This window comes from Panulirus ornatus, chromosome 28 (genome assembly GCF_036320965.1).
Source record: "Panulirus ornatus isolate Po-2019 chromosome 28, ASM3632096v1, whole genome shotgun sequence".
NCBI lineage: Eukaryota > Metazoa > Arthropoda > Malacostraca > Decapoda > Palinuridae > Panulirus > Panulirus ornatus.
In genome coordinates, this window is record NC_092251.1 from 20596107 (window position 1) to 20613746 (window position 17640).

The following is a 17640-nucleotide window of genomic DNA, read 5'->3' on the forward strand; positions in this document are numbered from 1 at the left end:
CCTCTTTGCCGTGGACGGTGGACTCTGAGGGCTCCATCTCCCTCAACGTGGCTTCATCGTGACGTACGTCCTGTGTGTCCCTGAGGTAGACAGTAGCGTTTATTAGTAACTTGTGCGTCTTGCAGCAAACACATCCTACTGTTGCTCGTAACATGAGCAGAGTTTCTAAAGAGTCCTGAGCAGGTGATAGTTTCTGTGGCATCTTTCAGCATATTCTTGTTTGAAAGCTGACATTATCTGCTTATGGGTAACTGATTTCTTCTGTGACAATCGGTTTACAGCTAACTTGATACTGATGGAAAAATGGGGAAATTTTTCAGTCTATAATGGACTAGTAAATCTGATGCCTTTTGTGTCGAGATTGAAGGGTGAAGTGTAAGAACATGTATATTCAAAGATAAAGTTACCTTTCGAATCATTACCCATCGCAGATCGAAACTAGTTTTCCATGGACCATATTTTTCATTAGCTTTATTCATTCACACATGAAGTATTTGGTACGAAAAGATACTATATACAGTTCTCAGACAACACAGATTATACGTACAGTATAATTTCAACTAGGACCCATGACACGATAAATTCTTTGAAACTACAAGTCTTCTACTCATAGTGACCATACACTCATATTTCTAAATCAAAAACCTTTTGTAGATATCATGCATGTTAGCGTCCTAAGGGTACTAGGAAACACAGATCAGGAGATGTAGACAGACATCTATAAGACAGTGTCGAAGAGGGTGTAAGACACCCATCAGACAGTGTCTGAAGAGGTAAGAATAAACATTCGTCAGACAGTCCCTGAGGAGTATAGACAGACAATCTGACAGTGTTGGATGTATAGACACACATTAAACAGTGACGGAGGTATAGACATACACCCATCAGACAGTGCCAGGTCTGTGGTTCACTGCTGACATACATCACAACTATGAGACAAGCAACTTTTCTAAAACACAAGACATTGTTACTCTAGTGAATAGTACACACGCCTTGCGTTCCAATACTTTTGACAGCAACAGATCAATAATTTCTTTTTTCCATAAGTTAAACAAAGATTATAAGAAGCGTATGCTAGTGCTACAGAACTGTAAACTGTTTCGCTTGTTACAGCAGTGTTAAGTCAGACAAACCAAAACTGAATCTTGAGTAGAGATGGTGTAAATAAAGTAATTTCACATAATCAATAAAATAAAGTCCAATCGCAAGTCACTTCAAACCATAGTCTTGTACACAGAAAACTCAAATAAAGATGTTAAAAGAATCTGAAATCAACTGTAGAAATTAAGAGTAAAAATGGTAATAAATCCAGTGAGTCAAATAAAGAAAAGCGTGGAAAAAATAAATGAAGTCACGAGAGTTGCACTGGAGGTGGGTGAGATAGGCTACCTTAACACCCGCCTGGGCGGCTTCTGGTAGTTAGGCTGCACAGAGTCAGCCTCTCCGTCGCTGTCGGAAAGCCAGGAATCATTTCAGAAAACTGACTATTACAGCCTCGGATGTTAACAAGCTTAACAGTGTAAACCCTAGTTATCTTATGGTTATCATATGACTGACAGAGACAAGTGTATGGTGAAAAGAAGTGTTCAAACTTTGTGGTATTATCATGTGCTGAAAATGAGTCACTGTAGCTGAAAGGTATGATATCCAACACTGTGAAAGATTTTAAACCTTTACGAATATCTAGCACAAGAATTTACCCTGACAAGACAGTAAATGAATATTTCCTGTGTGTTTCTACTTGAGATATCGACTATTTTGTATATGAAATACTAATGTTCTAAATACAACGTGACTGTACAGATGAAAGCTACTAGTCTAGGTGCTGAGGGTTTGGAGTGGCACGGTCTGAGAGACCGAAGGTGGAAGGCATATGGTCGTGGGCGACCTTCCTGATACTTACAGCTGTTCCTCATAGCGGGAGGCCATGCCCTTGGCGAGCGAGTGCTGGGCAGCGTGCTCAGCAGGCGAGGCGAACAGTTTCGCATCCCTCTTGTGTCCCTTCAGCCTCTGGCTATCCTCCAGCTGTACAAGAAATGAAAAAGATTTGTCTTTACGATAACATCATTGTAAAGGATCTTAGAGTTCTTATGGTCAGTGTAATTGGAGTTAAGGGTACGATCGTGTTTATGGGGTACATGTGTATGATTGGATTCTTGTACCTGTGAAGATAAGTGTCTTCGTGTTATTTGGGGCTATGGGGATTCTCAAGTACCTGGTGACCTGGTAGCTGTATAATTGGTCATGTGGTCGTATAGTTCATGAAGATCATCTGTTCGTGAGGTCTCACTATGTATGAAGATTGGCTGGTCATGAAATCATGTGGTTTATAAAGAATATCAGGCCATGAATCCTCGTGGTTTATGATCATCAGGTCATGGGGTCTATGATGTATGGAGATTATCAGGTCATGAGTTCTCGAAGTTTATGGAGATTATCAGGTCATGAATTCTCATGGTTTAAGGAGTCACCGTGATAATGAAGACACTGAGGTAGGGTGTTAAGAGTTGAGCAGATACTGCCCTATGATAGCAATCCATTTACACTTAACATCCCTTAATGTTTGAGGGCTGTGTATGTGTGTATGGGGGCGATGGGACAGTTTAAAAAGCTATTATAGAATATATAAACAGTGTTGGAAAAGAAGTGATAAAAGGAAAGACTTTAAATACTGAACTCTAGTATACTGGATGCTGCCGACAATATTTCTCTCACGGGGCATTGAAAATAGCTTTTAAGTCTACAGGGTGATCACTGCCAGCTATTTACAATATCTAGAGCATTTCATCCCGATCTGCCACCAGACTTGTTCACGTTGTCACAAAGCCTTATACCGGTGGTCAGTGACAGACCAACAGAAGACTAACGCAACGAAATTTGAATCCATAGGGAACTCGCGAGCAGGTTCAACTCACCTCCTTGATCTTCTCTCCTGCGTTCTTCTGCCTGGCCAACTTCTGCCACTCAGTCTCCTCAGTCTTGTCGACTGGTCTGGCCATGTACTCTCCGAACTTGGACTCGTGGAGGATGGAATAGTCTGTGTCGATCTTTTCCTCGAAGACGCGCTCGAGTTCGGTGTCCTGGCGCTCCTTCTGGTAACTCTTCAGGTCATAGTCATACCAAGCTACAAAAACAACAGTTGTTAGGCCCAACCCTCCCGCCAGCACGGCAGGGCGCATGCGCAAGCCACCACCGAACTCTGGCTACCAGCACATGTAACTAGGGGGAGCCTTGTGCAGGAATACAACCAGGGTTGACTGGTGCATCTAGAGAGTGACTGGAGGCACTAAGGGAAAGTCTAAACGTTCTAAAGGTGGCAAGTGCAGCATACAAATCAACAAAGGTAATAACAGTCATCAAATAGGCCATGGAAAAAGTGTCAAGCCGATATACAAGTGTGACTGGGAATACAATGCAAGAGGTTTATGTCTTCAGGAACATTGTTGTTTCACAATTGGTAATCACTTCTGAGCAGAAATATTTACTGTGGCAATACAAAAAACATATACTGTATATATGATGGACATGCAACAGATACATTTACATACTGAAGAATGACATACGGAGATAATTACAGACAGTCAGTTCTAAAATGTTAGAAAACGGGGGCGGGAATTAGAAGCGACTGTACAGCTGGACTTAACTGGTGTTTCTTCTAGTCGAGTTAAAGTAGTTAGGGATGAGGGTCGGGTGGACGGAACTAAAACGTAAGGCAGCAACTAAACCAAGAACATGACCTATATGGGAACAACTGCATCACTCGACATGCCTCAACTCTTACCTTCCGGGACTTACCAAATAATAATACTGGAGAACAAATGAAGAAATAAAAAGAACTATTGTTGGGAGAAAATGAAAATTAAAAGTGGCATACAGGAGGTAGTACTTAGTGTTTGTCGCTTTATAGAGCGAAGTCAGAGCCAGTAGGTGAGTGTAGCGCGATGGTGTTAGCGGTGATGTGAGCTTGAAAGGCTGCTTTAGCGCCCAACCTTGGCCAGTGTGACACGCGAGCCAGCACCACCCTAGCGGGTACGCGCCAGTCCGTCTAGGTTAGTACTGACGGGCGGGTCAACCACATAGCCTTGTAGACTAGGCAAGTGACGCACAGCCAACTAAAAATGTTCCATATGGTTATAGGGTAATGAGGGAGAGTGGGATAGATTAGGCCTCCACCGCTACAAAAACTGGTCAGTAACCGTCCACACAATCTGAAAGAAAAAGGCTTGAGAATGTGATGATGGTGATGATAATGTTGATGATGATGATGATCATGATGATGATGCGTCCCTGCCAGGTGGTGACAGACTGCAGCGGTGAGAGCGAAGGACTAGCGAAGTGAAAACTCTGGACGGGGGAAACTTCCTCAAGTCGTACGGAGCATCACGCACTTTGAGTGATCCTCATATACGCTCAGGCATCACCTCCGTCAGTCCAGAGTTCCCACCTAGCCCGGCGACGCCGAGGACTTACGTTTGGGCGAGTTTTTAAGGACTGCGCGATAGTCGTCTTGGCGTGGGTTCACCTTGAGGTCGCAGCAAGCGTAGCACTCGCCCAGGGAGTTGCGACAGATGACCTCCACCTTCCCGTTGTCGTACTGCCGGGTTCTTGGGATGTCCAAGTGGTACATTCCGTCGTACCAGATCTTGAAGCGATTACCCTGCGTGATGAGGAGCGTCCCATTGTGATTACACATGATTACTCGAGCTATCTGATAACATTATTTTTCCAGATCTTAATTACTGTTTCCAAAATTTCTAGTCTGTCATTCTAGACTCAAAAACTCCAGCATGGAAAGTCGTATCTCAGTGCAAACTGTTTCCCTGGCCACTCACGCTCATAGCCGTGTTGCCGTTGACAATCCACATGACCCTGGGTCTCGGGTGGCCGGACACACGGATGCTGAAGCGGGCCCAGTCTCCCTCCTGCACCACCAGGCTCTCTGGTTTCTTCAGCACTTCAGGCTTGACGCGTTGCTTTTCTTCTTCCGCAGGAGCCTCGCGGGCACTGCAGGAGATATACCCACAATAGATCCAGTCCTATATAATACATTCATCAAACATGGTGATTCATACGTAACTGTAAACCTCTGATAGTTGGATCAGTCATCTGCATGATCAAGTTTTTATATTCTGTCAGAATACTCTTATCATCGTTATCACACTAGTAGCACAATGCATCCTCCTCTGAACTTCACAACCTCAACCAATTAACCAATTAGTTCTTGTGCCTCAACCCATACCCATTATACTGCATATATCTTGAAAAGATTCCATTTATTTCCCTGCCATATTCTTATATCATTGTACCTTCCATATCCTGCCTTGTTTACACTAGACTATTTAATTCCTACAGAAAAGTCCGACTCGTCATTTTCGACCATAAAGTTATTTACTTTCTGCATTTCACAACAAATCCTTTACGGCTCCTCATTAGCATCTTAAGATCTACTTCCTGGTTCTTCCAGCCTTCATAACCTGTTCTCCCACCATCACTTCACCCTGAATATTCTTGGTACACTTTCATTCCAATATGATAATCTCTTCATCAATATTCTCCTTCTCATCTCAAGGGTTCTTACACTGCAGTCCTAACCAGCTTCCTGTGTTCTCATCTCTTAAAAGACTCCCATTCGACCTCCTCGATTATGGTTCCCCGTGTCAAAGCACCAAGGGTTCTACTCCAGCAATTCTAAGGACCACGTGAGCAGACAATCTCCGTGAACCATCAAATACATTTTACAAAGCACGTATCATATTGAGAACGATGATGTCTCTCTCTACTCATTTCCTTTCGTCAACGAGTCACATTTCCCAGAACGAATTCTCAGTACATTTTGCCACTTTCCGACCAACAGACTCAGACATAATTTCCCAGATTCGTCTTCACACTCTCATTTACTGAGACATAATAACCCAAAACTTAAAGTTCCAAGTTATACATTCCAGTCTGAAGAGTATATACTCTAATATCCTAAAGTTTGATTCAGTTATGCCCGTACACAAAACAGCAAAACTTTGCTTTATCTTCCACCAGTTCATTAAACTATCTGGCATATAATAAAAAGAATTTGTCTCGCGTTTCTTAACTTCGATTTAGTGTCATTCACTCTTATCACATCCATATCACTCATCTATAGCTCACTAAAATTCAGTACTCAGTGTTTGAGTTCCTTGAATTCCATATCCTTATACTGAAAATCAAATACCCTTGTACGTATGTGTGTGTGTGTGTGTGTGTGTGTGTGTGTGTGTGTGTGTGTGTGTAAACTCCATAATGTACTGAGTGCAGATCTCAAAACTAGCTTCACCTATAATCTTAGATCTTTGGATCACCCATTCCACTGCACAATCATGAGATTATCTCGTCACTCGCTGAACCTCATCAAACACCAAGGAACACCAACTCACGTCATCCAGGAGGCTTCCAGTTCCCTGATCTTCTCCAGGGACTGCATGCCCTTGGGGATCTGAGACTCGTAGATAACGCCAGGGCGGCCCGTGGCCTTAAGAGTGGCCCTGGTCTCGTCCATGCCCCACAGGTTCGTGGCCCGACACAGGTATTCACCTGAGTCCTCGCCAAATATCCAGTTCATGATGAGGGCGACGTAGCCGAAGTCATAGATAGGGGTAAAGCGATTCTCTGTTGATCAACGGAATCATCGATTAGATAAGAATTCTGATAAATAATCACTCCTCTCTAGACAACGTCATGGTACATAGCTCAATGATAACCATAAACACATAAATATATATTTTCACAATTTTTTCGCTATATGTGATCAATTATATGATCGTATGATCCTTTAATGGGACTCCTACGACTTCAAGGCTGCGCTACAAACAGTAGATGGGGAAAGATGGTCTCCTTTAGGAGTTGAGAGCTCTACGATGAAACTTGTATACCTTTTCGTCCATTTACGATGATACAACCTCGCTGACGGTGACTTTTTACTCGCGGCACAACCATAACTAGGTGGGTCCATATCTCGCCCTCCTCCAATACTTGTTCGCTGTTTCCCCCGTAAATGAGGCAGTGCCGGGAACAGACGAAGAAAGGCCGCAATTCCCCACAGTTAGTCTCTAGCTGTCCTGTGCACTGCACCGAAACCACAGCTCCCTATCTACAACAGGGACCTACAGACCTTTCCAAGCTTTCCATTGGCCCTGGTTCGACCCCTATATACTATATCATTCCAATTCACTCCATTCTGTGCAAGCTTTTCACCTCCTTGCATGTTCAGACCCCGATCGTTCAAGATCATTTTCACTCCATTCTCCTATCTCCAAGTTGGTCTCCCGGTTTTCCTTGTTCCCTCCATCTCTGACATATATCCTCTTTCAAACTTTCCTCACTCATTTTCTCCATATATCCAAACCATTTAAGCACAGCCTCTTCTGCTCTTTTAGTCACACTCTTTTCTTTACCATACATTTCTCTTACTCTTTCATGACTTATTCCATCAAACCACCTCACACCACATATCATCATGAAATATTTCATTTCCAACACATCCACCCTCCTCCGTACAACCATATAGCTTTGTTGGAACTACTATTCCTTCAAACATACCCATTTTTGCCCTCCCATATAACGCTCTCTCTCTCTCTCTCTCTCTCTCTCTCTCTCTCTCTCTCTCTCTCTCTCTCTCTCTCTCTCTCTCTCTCTCTCTCTCTCTCTCTCCACGCATTCTTCATCGCTCCCAGAATTTTCGCCCCCTCCCCCACCCTATGACCACTTCTGCTTCCATGGTTCCATTCGCTGCCAAGTCCACTCCCAAATATATGAAATATATGTTAGCGTTAACAGACTCCGCCTTCAAGTGGTAACACCACATTCAAAAAATCACTTTCCACGAGGCTGTATTATCGTCCCAGAAGAAGAGAAATATATATAGTGTCGTTGAGGACCATTTCGTCCCAAAGGAGCCCACCTTATCCTGCTACCACGTACAACGCAGCCTCAGAGCTACAGGATCCCTACATTTATGAGTACTTACTGAATGGCAGTGGACGGCCATTGAAGAACCATTCGACCTTCATATTGGGATCACCAACAGGAGCCAACTGGCAATCAAACTTGGTCTCCTGCATTTCCTTCAGGTCCTTCACGTCCTTGATGTGCGTCACGAAACGAGGAGGCTGCCTCTTCTCAGCGTCATAGATGTCCTCTTGGGTGAGCATGACTTCCGTGCAGTACTTCTTCAGGGTCTCCTCCATCTGGGAGGCGAAGTCCACACCAGCCTTCATGCCCTTAGGAACCTGCGACTGGAGCACCACTGACTGACTTCCTGTTAGGGTGAGAAACAGTTTGATTAAATCTCGTGCAAGTCACTTCTCTCATCCCTGCAAAACACATTTATCTTTTTATGTTAGCTAAGACGGCACGGGAAACTGAGGCTCTAAGCAAGGTCATCCCAGTAACGCTATATATACAGATATATCCTAGCCTGAGCCAGGTACCCATTTTTTCGACCAATCCCTAATGGTGGATGAACAGCTGGGTTGATTGTGAACCGACCTCCGCAACCCTGGGCGGCCCGGGAATGCGTCACGGTCAGGAACGCTAACTGCTACACAGAGGTCCATAAGTCCGTATATGACTCTAAATTTAAGTGATTTGATCGTTAAGTTCCTACACGACTACGAAAGTATACTAACCTTTGACTTTAAGTGTAGCCTTGGTCATGTCCTGGCCGAGCTTGTTGTAAGCGCGGCAGGTGTATTCACCAGAGTCCTCAGCGTAGGTGTGGAGAAGCTCCAAAGTCACATGACCCAACTCGAAGTTCGTCCTGAAGCGGTGACCAGACTGCAGAGGCTTGCCATCGTGGTACCACTCAACGCGAAGGTTGGGGTCATTGCGAGGTTCAACTCGGGCTTCGAAGAATGCTCGATCACCCTCTTGTAGGCTGTGGCTTTTGATGGGAACGATGAATTTGGGAGGCATCATTTCAGCCTCGGCGTCGAATTTCTCGGTGAGAGGACCACGCTCCAGTTCCTTCAGCTTCTCGGCGGTCATGCCCTGTGGCAGCTGCGTGCTAAGGTCAACGCCGTGCTTGGAGCGAACGTTGAGTGTGGCTTTGGTAGTGGCCTGTCCCCACTTGTTGGTGGCACGGCAAATGTACTCACCAGTGTCGCGGGCGAAGGTCCACTCCAGGTCGAGTACAACGAAGCCGAAGTCGTCCATCATGTGTACACGAGATCCAGCAGCCAGAGGCATACCGTTGTGGTACCACTCAATGCGCATGGTAGGGTCTCCCACAGGCTCCACCCGGCAGTCGAAATGTGCCGGTTGGCCTTCACCCAGGTCGGTGATATCTTCAAGGTTGGTGACGAAGCGTGGTGGGCATGGCTTCTCCTCTTCCTGAGGAACTTCTTCTTTCTTGTACATGCTCTCCTCCAGCTTCTGGATAGACTCGGTTAATTCCTTAAACTTGTTAGTCGCCTGAGGTTCCAGGATGATGCCACTCTTGCTGGAAACAGTCATCTTACACTCAACGGATGCTTCACCGTGCTTGTTGATTGCACGGCAGGTGTATGTACCACCATCCCTGCCATAGCAGTTGGCGATCTCGAGGATGACATAGCCGAAGTCGTTGATTGTCTTGATACGGGAACCAGCACTTAGCGGACGGCCGTTATGGTACCATTCGACGCGGAGGTTGGGATCGCCAACAGGCAAGAGACGACACTCGAAGTGCGCCAAGCCATTCTCTGAGATATTCACGTCTTTAGGCTCTGTTACGAACTGAGGTGGCTGTCCAACATCTGAGGGTACACCTAGGTCGGGGGATTTGATCATGAGACCCTCCAGCTCAGCAATCCTTTCCATGCCCTTCTGCATGGACTTCGGCAGCTGACTGTCTAGAATGATGGACCGCTTGCCTTCACACTTGAGTGTGGCTTTAGTGACAGCCTCACCGTAGTCGTTGTAAGCTCGGCACATGTATTCGCCAGAGTCTTCGGGGTAGATTGGAGAAATTTCCATGATCACAAAGCCAAAATCACAGAACTGGCGAATTCGAGAACTGTACTTCATCGGCTTGCCGTTCCAGTACCATTCAACCTTAAGTCGAGGATCATCGGTAGGTACCAGACGAGCTTCAAAGTGAGCATTTTCACCTTCCTTCAGGTTGTCAATATTGCTCAGAGGAACGGTGAACTTGGGAGCCATTCCGACCCTCTCAGAAGCGACGGAGTCACGACGCATCCAAGCAGAATCCTCCAGGGTCTGAAGCTTCTCTAAGCCTCCTTCCATTTCCTTGGGCACTTGAGGTGTCAAAATAAGATTAGTCTTACTGAGACACTTCAGAGAAGCTGTGGTTTTGTCCTCGCCAAGTTTGTTGACTGCCCGGGCCTCATATACGCCTGAGTCTTCCTCGTAGCAGTAGAGAATATCCAGAATAACGATACCGAAGTCATGGAACGTCCTGTAGCGATGTCCAGAAGGCAGTTTCTTGCCATTTCTGTACCATTCCACGACGAGATTGGGATCATTTACAGGCTTCAGACGAGCCTCAAAGTGAGCGCTCTGTCCCTCAACCAGCCGATCAATGTTGTTAATGTGGGTGATGAATTTAGGTGGCTCAGCAGCTGAGGGTGCTGTGGAAGCCTCAATCTTTGCCTTGTGGCCCTCAAGGGCAGCAATCTTATCAAGAGAGCTGGGCTGCAGTGAGTCTGTGTAGACGCCTCCCATGCCAAAGCAGTTCAGGTAAGCCTTGGTCGTGTCTTCGCCGTACTTGTTGGTGGCCCGACACAGCCACTCTCCAGCGTCGTGATTCTGAAGGTAGGCAATATCAAGCACCACAAAGCCGAAGTCACTGACGGTCTTGATGCGTGTGGCGTTGCGCAGAGGCTCACCATTATGGAACCATTCTACCTTCATGTTGGGGTCACCGATGGGGATCAAGGTGCACTCGAAGTGAGCAGAATCACCATCCTTAAGGCCTTCCAGGCTCTGGATGTGGGTGGTGAACTTAGGTGGTTGACCGTGGGCGCGGTCGACGCACTCCAGAGTGACGGAACATTCTGCCATACCCCACTTGTTCGTTGCTCGGCATGTGTATTCTCCACTATCAGGGATCTGGAAGTAAACAGGTTATAGAGCAAGGTTAAATCATGGATCATATACTATGGCGACTCATCCTCAATAAGTCAGTGATTCAGTAACTTGGCTTATGCGATACAACTCTCCTAAAGAACTCACCTTGGTGCCTAGGATCTCGAGGACGACCATTCCGAAAGCATACACAGTACGGACCCTGTGGGACGCCTTGAGCGGCTCACCGTTGAAGAACCATTCGACTTTCATCGTCTGGTCACCAACAGGGTGTGAGCATTCCCTCGAAGTGAGCAATCTCACCCTCCTCCAGGTTGCTGAGATTCTGTAGACGAAAATGCACATCAGAAATTCACGTATACCTAAGACCATCAACAAAATGAGAAAGTTCTTGTCTGAGCATCACGCATATTACGTATGTACGTAGATATTCGTAGCATTTTACGAGACACAGAGAGGTGTGGCAAGTGCTGGTGTCATCAGTACGATGGTGCTGGCTGGCTCGGAGGCTCACCTTGAATGGTACAGTGAAGATTGGTGGATGTCCCTCCTCGTCCGGCAACATACGGTCGTCTCGACGCAAGTTCTTCTCTTCCATGCGCTGGAAACAAGAATGAGTTACCCTCGATTCGTGTATGTAATCAGTATATATCACAGCATTTCAGCAATAGTCCATAAGAATGGTGAGAAAATGCTAAATTAAGACTGAAAGGAAGAGGCGCGTCATGTTTCTGATCAGTACCTGGATAGCATCAAGTCCAGCTTCGCCAGCAGGGTGCTGAGTACCTTCGATCAGCGCGTCCTTACTGCCAACCACAACCGTGGACGTGCAATACGCCTCGCCGGCCTGCAACATGTACATAAGTCAGCAGATCCCTTTATGTGTATAAGGATATCCTATCATAAACATGATTCATTTTCTTTCTTATCTATATACTCATATATACAGCAATCGACATGATCTCTAATACTTAAACTGTCTGACGCCCTAAGATCCTAGAAGCTTTGGCTCATGGGGAAAAGTCATGAACTCAAATGACCTTCAGGGAGGCACTCTTGTCTCTCGTTTGTCACGCTGACACATCTGTATCCTCTGACAACCTGACCTGCTCCTCACACTATACCTCGCGCCCCACCTGCTCTCTGCTGCCTACAGTACCACTGCAGAGCCATATGGCTTCCTGATACACTATGTTTGAGACTATGGTTGTTCTTGAAGTATGTGACTAGTTCAGTCCATTGACGTTCTTATCTCGATGACAGGCAATTTTACTTATTTTCTGTTCCTATACTTTGGCATTCTCTAGCTCTGCTCCCGTCACTTCATCCAGACATAATATCAACGTAATTCTACATAAAACTGGAACGTAATGGAAATCTTAGGTTTCAATACTTGAACAAACGACAATATCTGTTGCTATTAATTTGTCCTAATCTTCTTGTTTGCTAACAGTATCCTCACCTTCCTCTCTACAGTGTCCTAACTTTCCTGTCTGTTACAATGCCCCTGACCTTGTTAAATGCGCGGCAGGTGTAGATGCCTTGATCACGCTCGTAGGCATCGTTGAGGTCGAGGGTGACTAGGCCGAAGTCGTAGCTAGTCTTGTAGCGTGAGGCTTTTTCCAGGACCTTGCCGTTCAAGAACCATTCTATCTTAAGGTCGGGGTCTTGCTTCGGTTCCACGTTGGCCTCCATATGCAGAGCCTGTGGAGAGGAGTTCTAATCTTAGCACCGAGGCCATTATGTTATGATGTACGTCAATATATGAGGCAGCATCACCGTAAGACGGATATTACTCACATGCTAAACGAGAGACAAAACGAACCTGGTTCTCATTGAGAGAGAAATTGGTCTGCAGAGGCCTGACGAAGAATGGCTTCGGGTAAGTGACTTCCCGTTCTGACATCTGCCTCTGGTACTTAGCCCAGTAGGCGCGCTCAGCCTCTTCCACCTGCGGGTACAACAACAGTATAACGTCCCACTGTAATTACATCTATGAGTCTAACTGTTTCACATTATCTTCAGATCATGACAAGTTAGTTTCTGTTGTTGAAAGCTCCTACAACCACTGTGCCAAAATTAGTTCATCTGAAATGATAAAGACCATACCTTCTCGAGGCCAGCTCTGCCCTGCGGATGCTGGGTGTCGAAGTAGAGGTTGGCCTTGCTGATGCACTTGAGCGTGCCGGTAGTCGAAGCTGAGCCTTTGGAATTGGTGGCGCGGCACATATAGATGCCTGAGTCCTCGGCGTAACAATGAGTGCAATCCAGGGACACAAATCCGAAGTCGTAGGTGGCGGCATAACGAGATGCTGCCTGCATAGGCTTGCCGTTGATGAACCATTCTGCAAGGGGATTCGAGGTTAATGTAAGATCCTTAACAATGCTGCAGTAACCTACATATTACACAGTTTGGTTCATTAGCACAATGTTTTCTCAGAACTAGACGGAAGAACACGACTGGATCTTTTTAAGAGTTTATATATGATTGATTTCCACTTACCAATCTTCATTGTTGGATCTCGAGAAGGCTCGACCCTGCACTCAAAGTGAGCTGTGTCACCCTCGCGACACTCCACGTTGTTGAGATGGGATATAAACACTGGGACGTCGAAGGTGGGTTCCACTGGGGACCCGGGAACAGCCGTTGGCTTCTCAAGCTGAGCAATCTTGGACAAAGCCTCTGGATGGACGGAGTCGCCGATGAGCCAGTCGCGATCTGTGCAAAGTCGAGTGTCAGCATCGCATTTTTGTTATCATAGAATTCTTCGTGTATCTTAGAGCAAAATTTGAGAGAAACTCTTGAAAAAATACTTAAAAAAAAAAAAGAGACTTCTGACGCGTAGAAAAGACCTACGTTAGTTCCAAGAAAAAAGGAAATCATAAGTTCAAGAATATCGTGTACTAACCAAACACTTTCAAGGTTGCAGGTTGAGACAGCTTCACCAACACGGTTGACTGCCTTGCAGGTGTAGATGCCAGAGTCGTTCTCGCGGAGGCCAGAGATCTCCAGCGTTACGTGGCCGAAGTCAAAGGTACTGCGGATGCGAGTACCTAAAGAGGGGGAGACATTATAGCAAACCCATAAGTCACTGAGAATTGAAGATTTTCTCTCTACAAGCATGCTGATATCCATTGGTAACTTCCTCAAGTTTGATGAATTTACACAAGTTCTAAATCCCTGATGCTATCATTACTTGAGTATATTATTACTAAGAGTATGTTATTACTAGGGTATGTCATTACTGGCTTAAATCATAATCATCTACGTCATTATCAATGGCTCCCACACATGCTTCTGAAAGCAATAGTTTTACTGGAATCATTTGTGGCAAGGTATGATCCTCGGGTCTGTTTGGGCAAGCAGGCTTAACTCCATGCATGTGGTAGACCACGTCCGCTGTCCTACTGAAGACTTACAACCTTATACCGATGCGGTCAGGAGCTACTCATTCACTGGAAGTGACCAAGCGTCTAGCTGGTATTTACAGGTGATACAAGCCTTCAAATATACAACCTTTCCCATATACTTGGCAGAGTCTGAACATGATTTACCAGGCCATTCATTATATACAACTGATACATACCTTCTATATGTTACATGTATGTTGTTATCCTCTTCTTTTTCAATTTTCAACCCAAGTAAAAATGATGACAAACACTATTTTCACGTTTTAGAACGTATGGCTTAGAATGTCATTTTGTGACATTTCATTCAACATCACATACCAAACAGACATTTGATCAATACCAGTGAATAAGTGAACTCCTGACTCATATACCAAATGGAGGCAAGTATCATCACAAGTCACTACATAATCTCAAATCAATACCCACCACCTTAGTCACTACAACATTACAGGTACCCACCACCTTCCCCTCTACAACACTACAGATACCCACCACCTTGTCACTACAACACTCCAGACACCCACCACCTTGTAACTACAACACTACAGATACCCACCACCTTGTAACTACAACACTACAGATACCCACCACCTTGTAACTACAACACTACAGATACCCACCACCTTGTAATTACAACACTCCAGATACCCACCACCTTGTCACTACAACACTACAGATACCCACCACCTTGTCACTACAACACTACAGATACCCACCACCTTGTCACTACAACACTACAGATACCCACCACCTCTCCTCCTTACAACACATCAAATACTCACCACCTTGTCACTACAACAGTATGAATACCCACCACCTTCCTCCCTACAACACTACAGATACCTACCAACTTGGTCACCCAACACCGTGGTCACTAAAACACAACAGATACCCACCACCATGGTCACTACAACACTACTCCTTATGACCCTCCACCAGAAAACATGACCAGAACAAGGTGTACCTTCACTGTAGGAGCCCACAATTCCTCCAGCGCCTGGCAAAAATGGGAAGAAAAGAACAAAATAAGGTACACAGTGGGTCTTGGTCCTAGATCATCAGCCGCTGCCTCTCCGAGAATGTGTCGTTTCAAGACAGTTGCTGGAAAGCCGTACTAACATACACACTCTAACATACAAAGTCTGGAAGGTCACCGAAAGAGTTTAATTCCTGTGCAGTAGCAGCAGGTCCCGCTCTGCTACACTGGCACATGCATGGTAATGCATGACACACACACACACACACACACACACACACACACACACACACACACACACACACACACACACTAAGCTAAGATAACGTACTTCAGAGAAAAGTGTAGTCCATAACCCTACCAGTTTCTCGTGGCTGAATACCCAGGCGAGCAAGACAATATGATAACTAATCAACTATGAACCTTCCTCATCAATCTTCATCTATAATGTGCATCTCACATTCTCCTACCATCCATTAAGACTTTGTGTTAAGATCTACTGTCCTCATCTCCAACACTGGATAAGGACGCAAGATTGGCCGAAGTGATGCATGGCAGCGACAATAAGCCCATTTGCGCTGATATTTGATGAAGATGGATGTCCACTATATCCAGCGGCTCCAGGTACTGTGATAACTCATGAGCCAGATCTAATAAGACCTTAATATTGTTCTTGTGGTTTCGAACAAAAGTCTTTCAAACCATCCGCTCAAAAAGCCCAACTCGACCAAAATCAAGCGAACCTCTGGTAGATAAGGTTTCGTTGGCACTTCTCTTTAGATTTGGTGAAATACTTTTTAAAATGGTAAAACTTTTTTTTCACGACAGCATTAAATGAATTGATCTTCCATCACTGGCACCAGAAATACTAGGCTCACTGGTGGTACAAAATATCACCAGTAGAGGTTCCTGCTCTCACACACTCACTTAAAGTATAGGGTTCTAGAGATGCTTGTGAATCGTTTCTACTCTAATAAACAGTAAACATTCTTAATCTACAGCAGCAGTCCCTTGGCATACTGGTTACGTCACAAACAGTGAATCAAAGCAACAAAACTTAGCAAATATTCACATGACCTGCATACAAAAGGCAAAGGACAAAATACAGTACATTTGAGGTTAAAACAAAACTGCACTTCAGCCAGTGTTATTGACAATGAAAAATGAGACTGCTTCATACTGGAACTGAGAATGAACACAATAAAGATACAGTCAGTGGAGGTATTAGTGCTACCTTGTGTACACAAGGTCCTCACCGCTACCCTCACACACATACTATGACAACAAACCTACTGACCAAACGACCACACGATACGTACCAGTGGCGAGCTGGACGCCATTCTTGAACCACTCGATGCTGAGGTTGGGGTCGTTGGCGGGCTGGACTTGAGCCTCAAGCCTCACGTTGCCACCCTCCTGAAGCCAGAGAAGAACAGAATCAATGAAGCATCTCCCATACCGACCATTTCTTCCTATATGCAGTAATTATGACATATATATATATATATATATATATATATATATATATATATATATATATATATATATATATATATATAAATAATCTAGCTTTCTGGTTACCCCCTTCTCTTGTTCATCCTTCTATCGGCAAATCCAAAAAAAAAAACGAGGAGACTTTCCAGCCCCGTTCCCTCCCTTTAGTCCGCCTCTCGACACGAGGGAAACGTGAAGTAATCTTTCTTCCCCATCCCAGATAATATTATATCTCAATTTTATATTATATATTATATTTTACTATAATAATATAATATACTTTTATTATACTATCTCTTTCTTTCTAACATTCGCCAATCCCGCATTAGACGACTTATGCTCTTAACACGCTTTTATTTGACGAATACCTCCCCTGGTACAATTCTCGTTCACCACCTTGGAACCAACATTTAGCTCATCTATAGAGGAAAACCATCCTCATGCGCTCATTTTCCAGTAGTCTCCGTACTGCGGCCTTCAGCTTGGGTTGGAACACTATTCCGGCATCGCATTTGCTTTCCTATGATTCTCGCGCACCTGATGTTTCCACAGGTGCAAAATTCGCCCATACGCTCCCTTTAGCTAGAGTCACTCGTCAGAGTTCATCCGTACAGATCTTACTCCAGATACCCTAAAACATTACTTCCATCATCCATCAAACAAAACTCCAAATTGATTCCATAACCTATTTAACCTAAAGATAT

The 17640-nt window shown here is 44.9% G+C and overlaps 1 protein-coding gene across 1 annotated transcript in view; it reads right to left on the reverse strand.

The window, feature by feature from the left end:
* The window catches only part of LOC139757884 (uncharacterized), a 237614-nt gene that overhangs the window by 141299 nt on the left and 78675 nt on the right, over positions 1–17640 (reverse strand). The window contains 20 exon segments of the mRNA XM_071678806.1: positions 2–80; positions 1390–1449; positions 1904–2025; positions 2916–3124; positions 4471–4657; positions 4833–5004; positions 6408–6639; positions 7997–8287; positions 8658–11079; positions 11203–11325; positions 11327–11380; positions 11570–11656; positions 11798–11902; positions 12568–12759; positions 12881–13006; positions 13165–13400; positions 13559–13774; positions 13965–13977; positions 13979–14109; positions 16762–16858. Of these exon segments, the coding sequence (XP_071534907.1) occupies positions 2–80; positions 1390–1449; positions 1904–2025; positions 2916–3124; positions 4471–4657; positions 4833–5004; positions 6408–6639; positions 7997–8287; positions 8658–11079; positions 11203–11325; positions 11327–11380; positions 11570–11656; positions 11798–11902; positions 12568–12759; positions 12881–13006; positions 13165–13400; positions 13559–13774; positions 13965–13977; positions 13979–14109; positions 16762–16858 (5154 nt within the window).